This window comes from Falco biarmicus, chromosome 2 (assembly GCF_023638135.1).
Source record: "Falco biarmicus isolate bFalBia1 chromosome 2, bFalBia1.pri, whole genome shotgun sequence".
Taxonomy (NCBI): domain Eukaryota; kingdom Metazoa; phylum Chordata; class Aves; order Falconiformes; family Falconidae; genus Falco; species Falco biarmicus.
The window spans coordinates 62,644,201-62,666,252 of record NC_079289.1 but is presented as its reverse complement, the minus strand read 5'-3'; the positions used below and the strand labels follow the sequence as shown (position 1 = coordinate 62,666,252).

Sequence of the window (22,052 nt, the reverse complement as noted above, 5' to 3'; positions counted from 1 at the left end):
GAAATAAAGTGCAACTCATACTAATGGGAGAAACACTTATGATCTAAGTAGCTAGAAAAACATGCACAGATGAACAGGGAAAACAATGACTGGACAGGGAAGCGTTGGACTTGAACAGTTCTTTAAACCTAGTGAAACATGAAGTGCAACACTGAAAATAAAAAACTCTAAGAGGCCAAAAGGCAGCATAAATAAATTTACTGCAATAGGCACATTATAAAACCAAATACAATTTCCCCATGCCAAAAAAGGAGCTAAGTTTTACCACACATTAAATGTTAGCTAAGAAAGCCCATTGCTCAGTTTCATAAACCACAGGCTTAGGAGCACCAGTGTTGGCCAGCTGACAGGCTGTGAGGCCTGCTGCCACAGATAAGTGACTGTAGTGACCGGGTAGGAAATGCGGGGCATGAAGGGGTGAAAGACATTACTCAAGAATCTCCCTACGCACTTGAGGCTGCAAAGGAAGCTCCAAACTGCTCTCAAGCCATGTTAGTTTTACCGTTAGTAAATTAGCTGCAGAGCAGAATCAATTCTCCTGAAAGGCGTCTTTCTCTCCTGTCTGGTCGGGTATTTTCCTCTGCGGCTATGCACAGGATGCTAGATCTGTGCAGCCCCTGCAAAGGATAAGCTGCTGGCTCTGGCTGAGCTTTGAACTCTTATTATCCAAGCCCCAGTGTCACTACCTCAGATTGTGTATTCCCTTTTCTTTACCATTGGAGAGATACCTGCTTAAGTTGTAAATTCAGAAAGCTGGAGGTTTTATGTAAATGTCCTGCTGTGCTATTTTGCACAGCAATGAATATGCATCATCCAATTCCCATGTACCCCCAACAGTAAATTCCTTCAGTCTTTCACTTTTCTTCCCTGTCAAAACCAACGTTTCTCTCCACTCCTCCACTCCTCTCTTTGTGTTTCAACATTGGACATTTCCTACCATCCTGAATTACCTGTTTCACCATCAACTGTTTGTTCATCCCCCTCCCCATCATTTTTTATTCCTCAGGCCCTTTTTCTCTGTTCCCTGTATATGAAACTCACAGCTTTTCACATGTATCTCCCCATCTTGTTTTCTTCTGCTCTTTTATTGATGTTTTACCCTTTTCTTGGGACAATGTTACTTTTCCTTCTTGACATCCAGTCTCTTTGACTAAGGCCTTCCTACTCTCTTTCTGCAATTTCCTTCCACCTGCTTTCACTTCTCAGGTTCCCACTCCATTTTCTCTGGATACCGTCCCCAGCATGCTCTCATCCACAGTGAGACAAAGCCATATAATAGCAGACTAGTGGATCAACAACCTTAGATCAAAATCAGTATTATTTCAGACCATCAATCTCACACTAGTGTGTGAAACACAGTGAAATTCCCAAGTATTAACACCTAAGGTGTTGATTCACTAAACACTATGAAACCTCTAGGCAGAACACATGAAATACCACTAGTTACACTATTATAATCTGCAGTCTTTACCACTGAGTAAGATGGGCTACAGCTGCACTTAAAAGAACCAGTTTTCAAATGCTTACAAGGCCAAACTTCACTGGGTTGGAACAGTGCATGTTTACTTCACTGTATGATTTTTGTTAGGCAGTTTGCTAGGACCGATGCCCATGAGAGCTTGTTATTTTTTTTACTTTTTTTTAAATTAGGCAGAAAGATACATGAACCAAAAATGAAGCTCTTCTGGGAGCAGGGTGCTACAAAATATATTGCTCAACCCTTGCGAACTCCAACATTTGTACGATTTGAAGACTTTGTATTAAGCAGAAGATTAATTCTGTGGGCTGAGAATATTGCTTCTGTTACCTGTTTGGAAAATTGTCAAAACTTAGCCAAGTTTCAAACCTTTGAAAAAATCAGCCACCAGATGCTTACAAGACAGTTTTTTTATTATAATGGATAAATCAAAGAGCCCACTTTTGCTAGCATGGTCCACTGTAGGCCTAAATGTTAGTCTAATCAGTATCAGTGTCTCTGTTTAAACACCCACTTGGATGTTTAAAAGATTTGCAATAAAAAATGTAAATCAGGGAAGTAGTTTCACTTTTTATTATTACTATTATTATTATCATTACTAAGGTTCTTTGATAGAATTGCTGTAATGCCATGCTAGCCATATATTCAGCAGATGGAATAAAATAAGATCAGATAAGTCACAGAATAAAAAAACCCGATCAGATAAATCATGGAATAATTAAACTGCTTAAAATAACACTGAAGACTATTTAACTAATGGAATGGGGTGATAATAGGTACTTTACTAAGCATCAAGGGAATTAAGAAGTGAAGGTTACGAACCTTAAGCTACTAGGGAGTGAAACAAACAAAACAAACCCCAAGAGAGAAGCTCCCAACATTAGGGAGCAAGGTAATTATTAAACTATTAGATTTACTGTGAAGTGAGTTTTGAAGATTATATATTTGTTCTTGATTAAATAATAGCACGCCTTAGAAGACTGAGTCTCCCTTAAAGCCAAAGTCTCATATGTAAACCTCTAAATAAGAGCAGTATCATTCAGAGGCTAAATAGCATTTTCTCTGTGATTACAAATCTGAACCACAGTACTGATGTAGACACAGGAAATTATGCCTGAAACTCATTAAAGATCTCCCTTCTTAATGCAATATAGATGAGGAAGATATTTTTCTATTTAAGTGCAGAAAAATGGGCACCATAACCACCTGTGGTTAGCAAAGTGGAACAGATTAGAAAAAGTAGGTTGTGGGAATGAGACTAGCAGCAGGGTAGGAGAGTGGAGGTGAAAAAATAGAACAGAGCATGGATAAAACGCTGGACTTTGGAACTAACAGCATGAAATAAATTGAATGAAAGGGAAAAAGGGAAACATGCAAGGAGCCAGGATGTAGGTAGAGACAGACTAAGCAGAAAAAGAAAATGAAAGAAGAAAGTGACATGGTGAGGAAAAAACACTGAGATTGAACAAGAGAGATTGGGACTGTGAGCAAGTAGGAAAAAAGGGTAAGTACAACAGAAGGGCAGGAAGGTTGGCGTGAAGCCAAAGCAAAGAAAAGAGAAAGCTTGGATGAGAACCAGGGAGAGGAGGAGGGGCAGAAACTGGCTGTGCAAGGAAATTAGGATTGGAATAAGACGCATAAGGAAAGGACATGAAGCCAGTCAAATGAATGGGACAATAAGGCAACAGAATAGACAAGAATGGAACAGACCGGAGTCAATGGAACAAATAAGGTTATGTGTGGGAGGAATGAACTGTAAAGACTGTGTCTGTTCATACACAGAGCCTGGAATGGAACCCAGGTTCCCCAAGTCACCACTACTTTTCTGCAGTCAGCATGTTTAACCTACATGGCCTAAGAGTATGCCCTTTAAATCTCTGGAATATATTGTTCAAATAAAGGACAACGGAATACTATTTTCAGCTATCTAAGCAAGTGACAAAGGTTACTTAGAAGTTTTTTGTACAGCTGAAGTAAAGACTTTAACAATCTTGACTTCAAGACTGATAAGCTACTTTTCTATTTTTTAATCCACCAGGAAGCTAAACCAAGAAAAAATAAAATAAATTGGGGAGAAATATCATGTGATCTTGTGATGAAAGATGCTTATAAGTTATGTTCCTACTAGTTGCATATTAATACTACACAGAGGATCATTTTGAGGCACTTCTCAAAGTCTGTGCCTGAACAGTCTTATTAGACTTCTTTTTCATATATAAGAGAAAGTCACTATAGCTGCTATTTCAAGGAAAATGAAATTCATATTGCTTGCTAAGATCCCACAATAATCAGATAAGTATATAGTATAGTCTGTGCACATCTCAGCTTTAAAAACATACATGCAAACACTGCAAATTTTATCACAATTTTGTAAATTGAGGTTGCCCCGGTCTGTATATGAAGTTCAAACTTGTAAATCTATTTTCTTATTATTCGGTATTGTGTGAGTCTAGCTTTTATTGCCTTACTCTTCTGCACCCACAATTAGCATTTGCATCATTTTTAGAAACCTTCTGAATATATTGAAAGAAGAATATCACAGGCAGAAATCCCAGAGTGGTCTCTCTGTTTGAAGAAAATGAGTGTCATTTGGTCTGAAGGGAAATGCTGCTCTTCTACCTGAGTACAATTACACATGCCAAAGATGAACAAAAAGACTAAAGAAAACAGGGTGAGATATGTCTGGAGAAAACATTCTCTAGAGGATTTTCTGACCACAAATGAAAGATTCCAACTGCTTGACAGGGAAAATATATGTTCCCTGAGTATTTTAAATTAATTATTTTTTAATTTTTTTAATTTTTTAATTTTTTTTTAATTTAATTTTTTTTTACTTAATAAATTTTAAAATACTGAACAAGCACCCCCTTTTTTAGGCTCCGCTCATTTGAAAACATTTGTGGAATGTGTTTGCAGAAGTCCAGAAACTGTATTCAAAGGAACTGCTTCAGCAATGATTAAACTTGAATGAGATTAAATATCATTTCCTACAATGAGTTGAGATATCCCACCTGCATTGAAGCATATTGTAATGATGGATGTGAGGTTGGTTTTTTTTATTATTTTGAGGTCTACATGCACTTACAAGAAAAGAAAATGAATCTACAGTTCATAGCTGAGTCAAATGACTAATGTGTTTTTTGTAATGATGAGCAAATTAGGTCACATAGTAATAAGGTGTGTTCTCTCAGACTTCAGCGAGTAGCACAGAGTCCCTTCTATGGTCTGAAAGAAATGCTGTGTTTGGATGAACTACCTAGATAAAGGTGCATGATTCAGTCCGAGCAAACAAGCCAACCAAATATCTGTTGAGAATATACTTACAGAATAGCAATTTCACACATAAATTTTGAAAGTAACACAGGATGTATATAACATGCTAGGAAACATGAGGTAGGCATCTCACCTCTCTAAACAATTTTTATTTATTTGGCATATTTCAAATTTATTGATGGGAAGAAAACCTTGCTAGAGTAGGAGTTACTCTTGGAGAGGTACAGTCAGCAGTTCCACAATTCTTTTATCCTTTTTTCTGACATCATGAAACTGCTAAACCTCGAAGCCAGAGGCTAAATCTGTCTCACTAAGTAAGAGAGTGCAATGGAGCAACCTTAAGTGTCTCTTATAATCCACACTGCTTAACTGTTTGCTCTGTACCTGACTCTGCTTTGGACCACTTCAACCAGCTCTCTATAAAAAAGACTAATATTCTATAGTGGAAACTATCTCTAAACAATATGAATGTGAGCCAGACTGTTGACTGGTTTAATCCCTAGCCTTCTTTTATTTAGCAATTTAGCAGTTTAGACATAGGCAGCATCCCCTAAGGACGAAATTTTGTGAGAGGTAGTGTTTAAGCTACTGGGGAGTCAGCTCTGACCTGCATGCCTCTGATAGCTGGTTTGAAAGGTGACATTTCTGTGATAAACAACAAAGAAACAGCTTGTGCCTGGGAATTGTGCCAAAGTACCCAAGGCAAATGTCAGAGCTGCAGCCTATTCCCACCATGGGGAGGGGGAGCGTGTGCTCTCCTGATCACAGCAGTCTGGAAGATGTCCAGCAGGGACAACACTACCAGTGCCAGATTACTAGCTGTTCACAAAGTGATTGCTGTGCTAAATGCAAATTAGGGGGCCAGCCTGAGAAATACAAGTCACCTTTCCATAGCTGGTATCAGTGCCAGCATGGGGGGTGTGGAACCCAAGTGACAATGTGTGCCCCACTCTGGCGTGCCCCAATCTGTTGTGCACAGGCAGCAGACACACACACACACATATAGATACAGATATATATACACACACAACAGTACTCCCCATGCTGAATGTGAATGAGACAAGGGAGTTCAAACTGCCATCAATAACAGCACTAAGAATGTATATGTCTAAAAAGGGGCTGTTAAATTTACACAGGCAACCCTGGCATATTCTAATTTCTTGAGGCTAGTTTTGTTGCCTGCACAGTTTATTTTGAAGACGTTTTTGTGTGTCACTGATGGAGTTTTGCATGTGTGTCAAACAGGTGATTGTATTCCATCATTTTATTAAGGTAAAACTATTAAGGTAAGCAACTCTGACCTTAATTTTTTGGTAAAATGTTAGAATCTCAACATGCATTAAAAATAAAAACTTGCTTTTAGCCCTAATAGTTACAGGGAGAAAAATGACAACAGTCTTAGAAACTCAGAATAGCCTTTCTTAAAAATATGCCCATTTTTAAATGCTATTACCATTATTTTCTAATGTGTGCAGCTGGTAGTATTTCAGTTAGTAGCCTGTTGCACTCACTAGTAACCTAATCTGTTCCTGCAAAGCACATCCTCATCTTACAAACAGAGAGACTGAGGTCCAGGCAGTAGCCTCAGTTTCCTTATTCTATACTTGGTAGCCATATCCTGTACGTATCCTTCAAACTCGCTAGTAATATCCTGTACTCCTATACAAGAAGGATGTTCTACTCTGGATCTACAGACTGGCACTAATAGGACAATTCATTTATCATTCACCCATGCTTTTTTTCAGTATTTGCACTAATACTGTTGCAGCAAATTTTAGATGGTAAATTTATTTGTGAGACTGCTTTTCTTTACAAATATATGTGAAGATAGGTACAGATTTATATTTTTTAACATCAGCTAATACACGGTGACACTTACAACTCTTACTCAATCCCTGTTTGGAAATAACGCAACAACCTACTCATAGGTTTGCTTTTGATAAGATCATTATTCGAAGTATTTAGCTCCACTCCCTCTGTAGGATTCACTCTGTGCAGCTTTACGCACATCCAGTGGGCAATTGACCCATCCTTTGGCCCATTTGCCCCATGCTTCTGTCTGGATTCCTCCTGTAAATATTTAAAATGTTCAGGTTACACCTCTAACATATATTAATTGCCTGTGACCTCTATAATCTTGGAGGGTCAGATGTCCAAGTAATAATTCATCCCACCTATTTTAAATGCACCTCCTAGATTTGTCTGAATTGCACTCTAGATGTGATCCTTCACATTACACAAGACAAAGCTTTGACTTCGTATTTAAGTTGTAGCTGGCTAAATTTGGTTGAGAAGAACCCATCCTAAATAAAACTGGTTTTGCCATTACCCAGGTGTCTCTGCAAGCCAGGTTTTCATTATAAGGTGTGGGTGTTTTGTCTTTCACATGCTTAGCTCACTCAGGATAATGTGTCTTTGCTCTACTAATTTCTCATATAATTTAATGTGGAAGATGGAGCAATGAGGTTTCTGCAATCCACTTATATTGTGTATTAATTTACAAATTGAGATTTGTAATAAGAAGCTTGCAGTACCTTTATTCTTTTCAAGTTTCCTCCTGTACAGATGAAAATTAAATTTTCTCATTATAAATTTAAAACTTAGATTCTTCTCTTTTTTTTTTTCAGATAAAGTAAATTAGTAACATATCTATTATTGTTATGGTCTTATAAATAGCCAAATTTTCTCACTTTTTGTATTTTGTGTATTTGCAAACATAAAATTGTATGTTTAGAGCTCAGGTCCTTCAACTGAGTCTGGATGTCACTTTAAAACTATGTAACAATTTCTTCATTAGAATATCCCTACTCAATTTTTTTCATAAGTTAGTATGCAAAATGTATGTATGTAAGGTCCAAAATATTTGAAAAACCGTTTAATTTGTGTAACTAATCCAATTGCATTTTATTAAAGTAATCAGCTTCTCCAAACAAAAAATGTATCTGAATTACTATGAATTTTGTAGGCATTTTATAAACAAGGAAAACTACCAGTCCTTATGGAATATAATATTAATTATCTATTGGATGGGGTTTGGCTGCAGGTATTGCAGCAGCAGTGCTAGTAAACTACTAAACAACAATGGTTTAGAACAGGGTTTTTGAAACTTCTGTGACTTGTCATTAAAGAACCATTGTTTATTAGAAAAGCTACAAGACAAGAAAAGGCTATTTTTCTGTTCAGACACATTCCTGGAAGGAAAGAAATCCTCTTAAAGAACTGAAAAGAACATCAAACTAAAATGAAATAGATTTTTTTTAGTCTTTTAGTAGAACGTACAGATTTATCACTGTAGTGCGTTTTTCAAGAGAGAATTTTTAAAAAAACCTGCCACAATTATGTGTTACAAGAGGGTGAAACCATAAGGGATACAGTCCAGAATTTATATTAAAGACTTTCTCAGGGAACATTATTTTTGGCTAGAAAATAACTATTCCCTCATAAATATATTTTCATTTAAAACAGACTATCCAAATCATATCTTGACTAAGGTTATTTCCATTTGTCATGCTACTTTTTCCCAAAGTAGTAGTAATGCTTACATTTATCTATAATTAATTACTCAAAATGAAATTATAAATATGATATGCACATGAATTCATACTAAAGCTAAAAGGTGTTTCAAAACTATCATCATAAGAAAGGAAAATTTTAAAACACCTGATGATTTAGCTTCCAGATGAAATACTTTCCCTGACATCCAATAAATCCCTCTTATGAAGGAATTCAAATTATTTACTTGTTTCTTACAAAGAGAATCTACATAAAAGCCATATTTATCTCCATATTCATCTTTAATGATAATGAAGTATCTCCAAATTGTATTATTCATTAACAGTACAAAGGGAAGATATTCGCTCTATATTTTCTTATTTTTAGTGAGGAAGAGCACAATGTTAATTCCTCTGTCTTCCACCACATGTATGTACCCATAGTGCTTGTACATTGACTAGCACAACTATTCTTGCTGAAAACACCTAGAATAGTTAGAATCACTGACATCGTCATCTGGACTATAAAGGGAGACAAAGGTCCACAAAAGAGTCAGCAAAAAGGATCATCTCATAAAATAGCAATCTGAGCTCTCAGAACACTTCAAAAGGAAAGACATTTTTTCTGTTAGCCACTTTCAATTACAAACTTTACATGCACAGGACTGTTTCAAAAACAAAAATACCTAACTTCATGACAAAGAAAGCAGTTCAAGTCATCCAGGGTTAGTTTTGCAATCATGTATGTGTTACACATACGTAACAAAAGAGAAGTTCTTCCCCTGCCCTTTCAAGTCAGTTCTTCCAAGTCATTTTCAATGAAACCAGTGGCTTCACACTGGAAAAGATTTACAGCCATTGTATAACTACAATAATACAGTACAAAGCCTGAACTCATAAGCCATCCTGACATGCAAGAAATAGTAGCTCCAGCTCAAGATTACATCGCTGCAATAACCTGACTTCTGAATAAGAGTTTTCTTGCCCTACTGGAGTCTGAACACAGGTAGAGTGTATGTGTGCCAGCCTGCAGTATCACATGAGGATCCAGAGGGATCAGTGAGGGCAGTAGAACTGCAGGACAGCACAGGACAAGATGGGATGAGAAAAATAGAACTACAGCACATGCAAAATGTCACTGATGCCTCACTTGCTAACAAAACTTCAGTTTAGTATATTTTTGCTGAAAAAAATTTCTCTGTAAATTTAACCTTCCAGAAATTATTGAGGGTATACTTCAGGCCATACATACATAAACCAATAACTTACTCTATTATGAAAATATACTGAGCTTTCATACACTGTAAAAGAGCAGATACAGGGTATCTCAGTAGGAGAAATCTATATCCCAGCAGAACTAACTAGCTTCAAAGACTTTTATTTTTACTATTGTTTTGACTCCATTTTTACTATCTTATTGCTATAAAGCGTATTATTCATTTTCTGAAGTCTGAAAAGAGGTTGAAAGCTAATTATTCAATGAAAATAAGAACACATGTGATAAGGAAATACATATAAGCCATTTTGGGACATGAATCAATATATAATGTTAAGCATTGAATTGTATCCTTAAATGGTTTTACAAATCTAAAAATATGTATGTATCAGTTTTCTAAAGAAGACAGTTTAACAGGTGAATTATAATATATATGCATGAGTATTTCAGTTACATCTGTCTACCAATATATATGTCTTTTTTGCTTTTCATTAGACATTTTGGCTTGCTTAGAATCTACTCCTTGAATCTTAACACATGGAGCACCTGCAGTGAAAGACTCAAAAGATAAAAATAAAACCCCACAAAAAAAGCCATCTTGACTTCATATTCAGATCATTAAGGGTGTAGTAACATCAGTTACATCCAGCCTCTTGTACCTCAGCACCTTCATCTTGTAACTCACAGGTTTACTCACATAAGTACCAAAAAGTAACTGAGATACCAGAAACAGACATGAACAAAAATCCCAATTCTCCTTTAATCGTTGGCTACAGTTTCATCTAAATGAAAGGGACTGTCTCCACTGAGATCAGAATTATCTGTCTATGAAGTTCAAACTCCAGAAGTCTGTGAGGATTTTAATTTATATTTTTTAGAAAAAGAAAAAAAACCCACACCAACAAACAAACAAAAAACCCCACAAAAAAAATAAAACCCAAAAAAACAGACTTCTGTTTAGAATCAACAACTTTTCGCCATTCTGAGCTATGTTTAAAAGCATGGTTGATGGCGATAGAAATAGGCACTTCAAGATGGGAAAATACCAAAGAAACAGGGGAATGGCTTGACAGCTACAATTCATAGCATTTTTTTACTAACTCAGTACACCCACAATCACAGCATCAGGAAGGATAGCCCTGCCATCAGTAGGAATCTGAACAGAAGAAAGCAATTTGTATTTAGAGTTCAAAGCAACATTGGGAAGCTCAGTCTTGTGTCCATGGCAGAGCAGGTCCAACCCCTCCTGATGGAGGACAAAGATAGGAAGGGAGGAGTTTTCCAGGAGGTGCAGCAGAGACCTGACAGGAGAAAGGCCAGGACCACAGAAGGCTGAGCTAGGATGTATCAGAGAGGTTTTTGGAAGGTACCTGTGGGTAAGTGGTGATTTGTGAGCCATGAGGTGAGTCAGTGGGAGCAGTGGGGAGCTCTCCTAAAGTGGTCAGACTGTAAAAAAGGCTCACTGAGCATGTCTGGGGAAAGTGAGGATGAAGGAAAAGTGAAAAGGTAGGTTATTAAGAGGCACAAGTCATGTTTAGGCACGGCCTCCAAATTGCAAACCCAGGGCACCCTTCCGCTTAGTGACTAGAAAACTTTGACTACAATTTCTGTGATAAGTGAATCCTGGACATTCATCCACAGAAATATAGACAGCAAAAAAGTTAGCTATAAATAAGAGTTTGGCATCAGAATATAAGAAAATAACTGAAAAAAGTGCTTTTTTTGTCTCCCTTTCAAATGTCAGTGCATATTTGATTTTTGCTGGAGACAAACTACTGTTGATGGTAGATTGATTTTCATTAGCTGTAATGGATTGATAGCTTTACAATGTTTATTCTCAAATGATCTCTGTCATTTGAGATGCCACCTATAGTACAGGAAAGTGTAAGCTTTCCATACTAAAACTAGAATAGTCTTCCTGACTTGCAAAATTTGCTATTGCTACAGAAGACTACCACAGAGAAGAGAGAAGTAGGTAAAAAAAATCATGCTTTACCTGTCCGTACTTTGCAGCTAAATGCAGGGGTGTCCAGTACTGATTATCCACTACATTGAGATCAGCCCCATGATCCACTATCAGAGATGCAACATTCTTGTATCCATTAGCGCAGGCCACGTGCAGCTGCAATATGAAAGTTTCTTAATATTTTAAAGAACTCAGAAAAACCCATGATGGGCTATTGTGTATCTTGGCTGCCCCACAGACCTAACTGGCTAAATCACCATAACAACACATACAAAATATACGTGCAAGAACAACAGACTAGAAAACCACTGCAGAATCTTTTTAATCATTTATTAAAAGAATCTGCCAAAACAAAAAAAGAATGTTAACTTATTGAGAACTAAAACAATCTATTCTCACTAGATACTTTTCATACTATTTCAAGCAAACATCCTTTCAAACACGTGCACAAACTTCATGAGCCCAGGTAGATTCATACATTTCAACAGAGTTTGGCCTAGACATAACTTTCTTTTGTGGCAGTTCAAATATCCCAGATGTAAGCTGACTTTATTTTACTCTAAAATAAATTCATTAATACGTAATCAAACCATGCCCATTGAGTTTGCAGCTCCAAATCAGTCACAAAAAATACTTTCTCAGTTTTGAACCAGAGATTTTATTTCTTTTACTTGTATTACTTCCCTAGATACTTGATTATTTTAAGTGCATTTGTTTTAATGGTTTTGGTTGATTTTTCGTATCGGTAAACTTCAGAGTCAAAGTGGAACAGAGAGTGGGTGGAAAATGAAATAACGGAATGACAGAAATTCAGGTCAGCAGAAAACTCAGGATGTCAAGTAGTACAACTTGCTGCTAAAGCAGGGACAACTTCAAATGTAGCTGTGTTTGCTCATGGCTTGTCATTCTGGGTAGCAAATACAGTATGAGTGATAAAGTACTGAAAACTGTAGTGGGAAGAAGAGGAAAGAAAAAACTTGAAAATACCTTTGTTAATGGCTGATTTGAGAAAACAGACATTAACTTTTTCAATATATTACTATATATATTACTATAAGGCTCTATTTGTGTTTGGCGTTTATATCAGCTATCAATTCCACTACAAATGGTATTTATAGAATGAAACAAAAACAAGATAGATTTTATTTTTTATTTAATTAATACAAATAGCAAGTATGTAAAATAAATACAAAAGCAATATAATACCAAGCGGGACTTGTGAGGAGAGAAGGAGAGAAAGTGATCACAGAGAAAGATATAGTAGGGCAATACAAATTATTTACTCTGGTAATAATCAAATAAAGGAGGAAAATGCAATAAGAAATCCTACATCAGGAAAAAATTGTCATTTACAGGTTTTGGTGGAAATTGTTTATTATGCTTGGTGAGTAACTCTGTTGAGGCACATACTTCACATTATGAGATTGAGCCAGGTTACAGTTTAGCGGTCTTTATTTTCTCATGGTTCTCAGCTATGGTTTCAACCATTCCCTCCACTTTTGGGACTAAGCAGGACAAAATTTGCATTTGGAAATTGGCACAAGATGATTGCTTATCCCTGGTCAGGAGGAGTCAATTGTCAATAGTCAGTAAGAACAGGGCTGAGGAAGATTGCAGAAATGGAGAACTGAGATTATTGGTGGCAACCTGTATCCCCAAACCACATAGCCTAACTACAACATGATTTTTTTCCCCTGGAAGTAATGTTAGCCAAAGAGACCAGAACACCCCTGCCCTGGGGGCAGAACACCAATTCTATATGCTAGAAATGCTCTCATTTCAAATGTACAAAACCTTCAAAATTTCCCCATAATTTGTCATAGCTTCAGGTTTTCTTCTGTTTTAACAGCAGAAAATACTTTTTCTATTCAGGTATCAATTTGACATCTATTTCAGATGTATTTTAGAGTAGTTCAAAAGCTCACAGGACAAAGGAGATATTTTATGACAGAAATGTTTCAAAGCAAAAATTATTACCAGAGAATTTAGCAGAAAAATTAATTTTACCATATATCATCCTGTGTCTGTGTTGCATGTGCACATATGTAGGTGTTAGGAATCTACGAGAATGTGTGCATTGATACATTTAAGGCATCATTTTTTTGCCTGATTCATCTTAACTTACACATGGGCTTAGATATATTCTATCAAGAGAAAACAAATTTCATTTGCTAGTTACAGTTGAGATACTTGTTTTCTCTGTACAGATAGATGTAGAGCAACAAAAAACTATTCCCAGAACCCTCTGATACACTTAAAGCTAGCACAGACTGGCTGACTCCACACCCATGAATAGAGACAGAGTAGTTCAACAAATTCTGGATTTCCCATCAGTTCATCAGACAAAAGTTTCACATAATAGAAATCTCAAACAAAAGCAAAATAATCCACTCTGTAGCTACTTGTTGCAAGACTATGAAAGAAGTTCAAAAAATCAAAGTTCAACATAAAAACTGTTGATGCAAAAAATGTCCCCTTTGTCAACATCCCATCAAGCAAATAACAGAAACATAACTATCCACAATGATTTTGTCCTAGTATTTTGCAGTACTGTTAAACATATTTCAGACATGCATTTCAAGTGTTCCAGCTAACTACAGAAAAGGTTTTATACAGGATAGATAAGTTCATAACTCAGTTTAACTAAACCAATTCAGACTAAAGTAGCCATAAGAGCAAAGGACAATAGGAACAACTTTGTATTTTACTGTGATTTAGCAGCTTAGCTTAATGTATCAGAAAACTGGAGTTCAGCTTAAATGTATCAGAAAACTGGAAGTTAAATTAATGCTTTTGTATGTCAAACTAAAAGCTGTGTGGTTTCTTCTCACCCCTCCCCTGCTTCCTTCTTGTTTTTAAATACAGTTAACTACCTTAGGGTGGCCACCACAAAAGTCACAGCTTTTATATAGACAGAGCCAGTGGCTGGATTCAACAACCTCAACATGAGCTGCAATATGAGGCTGCTCGCCTTTTCAGTTATAGTTTAAACACTCCACAGGTATTAAAATATGGAATTAAATACTAATGATTCAGTGTACTAATTCAGTATCAGGCAATCTAATTCAGCATAAATGTTGAAATAATAATAAGAAAATAATAAGATTAATGTTCAGTAACATGTGTGTTTCTAATTATTTTAGTACATTTTTTGAAAAAAAACCAGAAGAATTTTTAAAAGTTATTCAATAGCTTAACGTTCACAGAATCACAGAATCATAGAATCATTCTACAATTCCATATCTTAATGTTGCTGGTAAATATTTATTGATTGATAATGATATTGAAGATTTTATATGCAAAGGGAACATTCCACAGACATGCTATCTAGGGAAAAATACATTATTTTTAAGATTATTTAATTACATTAATATTAAAATTATTTGAGAGCTGAAGAAGTAGTGATCCTGAAAAAACAAATGGATAGATCTATTAGCAGAAAAAAGTATAATGAAACATGGTGACTACAAATAACATGCAAATTTGGGAGAAGGAATACTTATCCACTAATATTGTGGATGTTTCTTTACATTGCATCAAGATGGGATAGCGTCATGAAACAGTGTTTTAGCCTGGCTCTGCCAGAAAAGAAGAGCAAAAAACAGGACTCACTGAGTGATGTTTCAGGCCCTTTCTTAGAGAGAATGTCAGAGACCACAAGTATCTGCTGCAGTTCTAAACTACAACGCTAATAATATTTTTTGCTAGTAATTGTGGCTCAGAGAATGAAAGTTGTCATTATGACACAGATGTTGCACTAGGCTATTTTAAAATCTGTATGATGCAAGGCACTGGTATATTATCTATTTTCAAAAGGCCAGATGAGAACGAAAATCTTGCATAACATCATTTTGCTTCTTAAGAGAGCTGCCTTGCAAATGTGCTCACCAGTATAGAGCTGCGGTACACGCATATTCTCAGGGTGATGATTACATATTCCCACTCACCAGGGTAACTCCTTCATCATTCTTTTGATTCACAGTTCCTCCACTTGATATGAGCTGTCGGACATCTGTAAGCATTGTCATAGGTCTCTGTATCTTCATTTGGCGCAATGAATTCAGCTCTACGCCTGGAAAAAAGAAAAGGTTAAAACCTTCTGCTATTTCATTCTTTAATAAAGAACTGGTATATGCTTTTGTGTTCTGGCTTTGTAAAAGCTTAATCAACATTTAATCAGACTTCAGTATATATTTATAGAACATGTTTATTTATATTTATCAACAAGTTTACTCATATCTTTGTTTATCAGTCATTACTGATGGATTAATTTAATGTCAGTAAGAAACATCAAATAAACAGGCCTGTTCTCCTACTGACTGGCAAGAGAAGTTGTAAGTAAAGCAGTTGTAATATCATTAAATCCACTGGGACTGTGAATGGGAAAAGGATTAAACACTCTAAGGAAACCGCTCAAGCATTTGAGACTTATTTAATGAAAATTATTTTTGGCTGTATTCTTTTAACCCTGTGTGTACATCACAGTGCCCAGACCAGTTCCCTCAAATCTGTCAGCTCAGCTGCTTGAGAGATTGTGAAGTGAAGCAAGTGACATTAAAACTCAACACTTTTTTATCTGCCTGAGTTATTTTTAACTGGGATTAGTTCTCCAGCTGAGCCTAGACCATTGCAAGGCTCCATAAGCCACAAGAAAACGTAGTATGGAAGCAAGAACAAATAGAAGGGAGTGCTTGTGTCAGCATTGCTAGTGAAAGAAACAGTTGTCAAAGTGCAGTTTTAAAAGGAAGATAAGCAAGGCAGTCTATAACCAAAAGGAAGAGTGGCCTCCAGTCTGAAGAGATTTAAAATTAGAAACACAGGATACAACAAAATTGCTAAGTGGTTAAATTAGCAACTGGCTGTGGCTTGATTGGAATATCTAACCAGAATTCAGGGTTGCTTCCTCTGCTCCTAGCCTCACATTGTCACTTATATCCATATATAGAAAATGTAATTTGAGTATAAAAATCTTTCCTCTCTGCCCTGGCCATGACATAACAAAACCCACATGAATAAATGATTTAACTATTCTCTTCCACATTTCTCAGTGAGCTGAAAAGTAACAAAATAATACATTAAGTTAAATCATACTTATTTAACTTAACATTTTATATACAACAATTCTTGCCGATTTTTACATTACTAAAAAAACTGAAGCATGTTTGAGGGTAAAAGCATATTTTAAGTTTCTTAGTTTTAATCTACCCTGGATCTTCTATAAATTGATGTACCATATGTAGTGCAAAAAAGAATCACTTTCTTTCTCTTTGCTACTATACATGCTGCTTTATGTTCTGAATCTTACTTGCCTGCAGCGCTTTGAAAAATATCCAGTGTGAGCACTGAGTTGCTGGTCACATTTACTTATTCTCATATTTTCACACCTGTCACCTACATGATACTAAATGATGCCAAATGTAAAACACAAACCTAAACCTAAGCTGGAGAAAATGAGATGTTATTGTATCTGGATTAAAACCTGTGATCTTTCACATAAATGTAATTCAAACAAATACATGTATACATATATATATATATATACACACACAGAATACTGATAGCTTCAAGTAGATAACCATGCAAAACCAAAATGTGCTAGCATCCTGTTGCTAGACTACAACGGACATTGTATCTCCTATCAACATATTCATTTTGTCAGAACTGAAGTTCTCATGCCTACCTCACATTTCACAGTAATAATTTAAAAGTACCTGATGACATTTACACATTACTGATGTCACATGATATCAATTAAATCTCTCTCTCTTTTTTTTTTTTCCCCCCCCCTTTATTTTCTGTTTCTGGCTATCTCCTGCTTTTGTACACTAGTAGGATTTTGTACACTAGTAGTTTTAACATTCTTGTCCCAGAGATGGAACTCTCTCAAATGCACACAAAACACTATGTGGTGTGAAGGGCTACATACACCTAAAATCTGGCTTTTGCAGCGCTGACTTCACTTTTTAAACGTTTCACAGACAGACTGAGCAGCTGAAATGAAACTTCACTGGTCATGATAAAGTTCTTTATAATATTGTCAAGTAAGAAAGATAAAAGTTTTAAAATATATGTATTATTTTTACCTGATGAAGGCAGCCATTTTTAAGTAGAATCATAGAATCATCAAACCATTTAGGTTGGAAAACACATTTAAGATCATCAATTCCAACCATTAACCCAGGACTGCCAAGTCCATCACTAAACCATGTCCCTAAGCACCATATCTACATGTCTTTCAAATATGTTCCAGGGATGGGGACTCAACCATTTCCTTGGGCACCCTGTTCCAATGCTTGACAACCCTTTCAGTGAAGAAATTGCTCCTAATATCCAATCTAAACCTTCCCTGGCACAATTTGAGGACATTTCCTCTTGTCCTACCATTTGTTATCTGGGAGAAGAGACCGACCACCACCTGCCTACAACCTCCTTTCAGGTAGTTCTAGAGAGCAATAAGATCCCCCTGGAGTCTCCTCTTCTCAGACTAAACAACTCCAGTTCCCTCAGCTGCTCCTCACAGGACTTGTGTCCCAGACCCTTCACCAGCTCCGTTGCCCTTCTCTGGACACGCTCCAGCACCTCAGTGTCCCTCTTGCAGTGAGGGGCCCAAACCTGAACACAGCATTCGAGGTGCAGCCTCACCAGTGCTGAGTGCAGGGGGACAATCACTGCCCTGGCCCTGCTGGCCCCACCATTTCTGATACAAGCCAGGATGCTGTTGGCTGCCTTGGCCACCTGGGCACACTGCTGGCTCATCTTCAGCTGACTGTCAACCAGCACCCCCAGATCCTTTCCACCAGGCAGCTTTCCAGACATTCTTCCCCAAGCCCAGTAGCACTGCATGGGGTAGTTGTGATCCAAGTGCAGTACCTGGCAATTCTCACTGTTGAACTTCACACAATTGGCCTCAGCCCATCAATCCAGCCTTTCCAGATTCCTCTGCAGAGCCTTCCTGCCCTCAAGCAGATCAACACTCCCTTCCAGCTTGGTGTCATCTGCAAACTTACTGAGGGTGCACTCAATCAATCCCCTTGTCCAGATCATCAGTAAAGATACTAAAGAGAACTGGTGCCAATACTGAGCCCTGTGGAACACCACTTGTGACCAGCTGCCAACTGGATGTAACTCTTTACCAGCACTCTTTGGGCCCAGCCAACCTGAGAGCTATTTACACAATGTAGAGTACACCCATTCAAGGCATGAGCAGCCAGTTCCTCCAGGAGAGTGCTGTGGGAGACAGTGTTAAAGGCTTTACTAAGGTCCAGGTAGACAACATCCACAGCCTTTCCCTCCTCCACTACATGGGTCGTCTTGGAGGTGACAAAGGCGATCAGGTCAGTAAAGCAGGACCCGACTTTCATAAACCCATGCTGGCTGGGCCTGATCCCCTGGTTGTCCTGCACATGTCATGTGATGGTGCTCAGGATGACCTGCTCCATAACTTTTCCCAGCACCAAGGTCAGACTGATAGGCCTGTACATTCCTGGTTTCTCCTTCCTGCCCTTCTTGTAGATGGGCATCACACTGGCTAACCTCCAGTCTTCTGGGACCTCCCCAGTCAGCCAGGGTTGTTGATAAATGATGGAGAGTGGCTTGGCAAGTTCTTCCACCAGCTCCCTCAGTACCCTCGGGTGGATCCCACCCGGCTCCATAGACTTGTATGTGTCCAAGTGGAGCAGCAGGTCACTGACTGTCTCCAGTTGGACTATGGAGAATTCATTCTGCTGTACTACTGACACAAGTACTACTGACAGAACTGACGTTAATTTTTTATTCCTTTTGATCTTCCCAGTAAACAATTAGAACAAGTTTTGTTTTTCAAGGAGAGAGGCAACAGGAGGAAATTAATGTACTGCCCTCTTTTCTGTATGGATATTATCTCAAACACTCACTAATGAAAAATAAGTTCACAATCCCCAAAGTGGGAGTACCAGTTTCTAGCTTTCCCCAGGTAGAAGAAAAAAAAACAAACCAAAAATAAAAACAAAAACAAAACAAACCTGAGAATGAAACAATTATTATCAGGTTGTTTGGTTCATCATGTTTCATGTAAATTACAGGCTGAGGGCAGAGGCCAGCTGAGTCCACTCAGCCTTTTCCAGCAATTTACTACTGACTTACACTCAGCATGATTAGAGAATTAACTTATCAGTATATTTACTAACAGTTAAATATTGATTCTTACACCTTGTAAACTGCATTTTACAGAACCTTGGTGTGTCCTGTCAGGGGCTGCAAAAAAACTGATTGTTGAAAGATTAACTTTGCTCATGCTGAAGGAGAAATGAAGAAAAGAGTTCATCTGCATCAATTGCTATGTACATTCTATCAGAAATGTAATTAGACCCATCAGCTCAGACAAAAAGCATAAACAGTGGTACATAGCAACAAAAGGCACAGTCTCTGTGAATCTCAAGACAGCCTTACTGGCTTCAAACTAACAGTTGTATAAATGAATGATACACATTTCATTAAACAAATAGCAGTAAACAGCCTGGCAAGTGAGCTATCATAGTGACATTAGTTCCATAGCCTTTATTTGTTAAATATCCAAAGGAGTCTTGAAAATGCTAAAGAAACAACAGAAGCAACAGAGATGCCCTTCCTCTGCCTTTATAGAAAATAGAATGAAAACATGAAAAAAAATAATCTAAATTGCAATCTTAGAATTGCAGGCTTTTGAATTCCAAGACCTTGGGAACTGTTAGGCTTAAGAGTGAAGGCTTCTCTGGCAGGGAGCTGGGAAGCAGACTTACCAAGCATGCACATGTATCATTCTCTGAGTCTCAAACAAGGAGACCTGGTCAGTAACTGCCTTCCCTTAATCAAGTCTGTAATTCTGGAGAGTCCGCTCTCCCTCCCCAGGGCGTGATACTTTTCATGACTTTAGACAGAACAACAATATGTTACTCATACAGTAAGTAACTCTTGCTGCCTGAATCAAAGAATGACCTTCATGTTGCTTTTCAAAGGGGAAATGTGGTTTAGATATTCAGCTCAAATGGGACAACAGCCAGCATGAATAAATAGAGGAAGAAAACCAAACTGGCATGTACTATGGGAATGGATTCACATTTCAAAAGACGGAAAGTCAAAAAGAAAGGCATAGGATGGAAAATACTCTCCAAATACCCTGTAAAATCAGAACAAGAGCTACACACTCACAAAACAGTTAAAACAGTAGTGACCCTGCAGGGCACAGCATTTGTGGATGGCTATCGGTGCTGATGACAGACAGGAGCATAACCTAGAAGCTACAAAATGTATTACTTCTCACTGCTTCAGAAAAAACACCTGACAAGGTCATTTCATGTGCTTTGGCTGTCTCACCTTCTCTGGCATAGGGTTATAGAACTGACAACCCAAAGGAATGCAAAAGCCTCAGATAAAGAGGGAAAGTAACTTTTGGGAAGTTGCAGTGGTAAAGAAATACATGGCAAACATACCTGAAAATTGCTATAAAAAGTATTTTCCTCATAAATGTCCAGTACTAAGTCTCTCCATCTGTGAGGAGAACACCCATTCCTGTGATGACTACAAAGCAAAACAATCAGGCTCTGGGAAATACCCACTGTAGCTACTCTTTCTGCAATTTGCACATCTCATTCTCCAATGGGCTTAATAGTCCAGAAGCAAGGTCAATATCATTTTGTCTTGCAAACACAAATGTATATTAAAAACTCGCAACAAATTTGAGAAGCCAGTCTCTCCCTTCCTCTTACTTCAGTCTTCTGACACCCTATCTATATCTGCCCTTCCTGCACAGAGCTGTAAACACAGCAAGGCTCTTTTCACCTCAGGTGTGATGAGCCTGTCTGTATTCTTCTATAATTCTGGGGACACTGTGGTTTAAAATGTCTATTTTTCTCCTGTACAACGTAGTATTGGATAGACATGCTGACAAAAATTTATAAGAAAAAAAAAAAAAAAAGACATGGTACCATTCTTGAAATGTTTATTTTCATTCATGAAAATATTCAGGTGTAGCAGTTACTTTATCCAGCTTTATTTGCTTAAAGTTTAGAAGGACTTTTCTGGCTGCTTACTAAATAGCTTTGTAAAGAGCATTATTTTGTTAAATGACATTGTTCAGTAGTTCTTGTGCATATTGTTTGGCATTATGTGCATCTGATTTTCAAAGGTCAGCATATGAACAGATACATTTTAGCAATATTAATTATGTGAGAAGGGAAGCCAATATTTTCAGTATCTGCAAAAGTATGCTTATTTGCAAAACTACTGCGACCTATAGCTCTAATTCACTGCAGAAGTACTGACTGACTGCTGGAGGTGGGTTTTACCTCTTTGCCTTTAAAAATATCATTACATATGCTTAGTGAAGGATGTTTAATTTATTTCCTTCTAGTCTGAAAATGCTATCAGAAATGAAATTCCCATCTCTTCCTCATGTAGACACCAGTGACAATTCTCTCACTCTAGCAAAACATGCTTTTTTTCTTCTCTTTTCTACAATATGGATGTTGATGACCCTTCCAGCTAAAATTAAGTTAAATGAACTGTCTCTTCTTAACTTGTATGAAAACAAAACTATTTCTTGTAATTTATTTTAACAGACTGGCACAATCTCAAGATTTAATACTAAAGCATTCATCTGTGAATGTCTTGCAC

The 22,052-nt window shown here is 37.2% G+C and overlaps 1 protein-coding gene across 3 annotated transcripts in view; it reads right to left on the bottom strand.

Moving 5' to 3' along the window:
- The window catches only part of MYO16 (myosin XVI), a 412,228-nt gene that overhangs the window by 210,658 nt on the left and 179,518 nt on the right, over window positions 1-22,052 (bottom strand). For all 3 annotated transcript variants that reach the window (XM_056328855.1, XM_056328853.1, XM_056328854.1), the window contains exons 6-7: window positions 15,371-15,495; window positions 11,454-11,579 (exon numbers count right to left, since the gene is read on the bottom strand). In XM_056328855.1, the coding sequence (XP_056184830.1) occupies window positions 11,454-11,579; window positions 15,371-15,495 (251 nt within the window). The remainder of the gene's footprint in view (window positions 1-11,453; window positions 11,580-15,370; window positions 15,496-22,052) is intronic.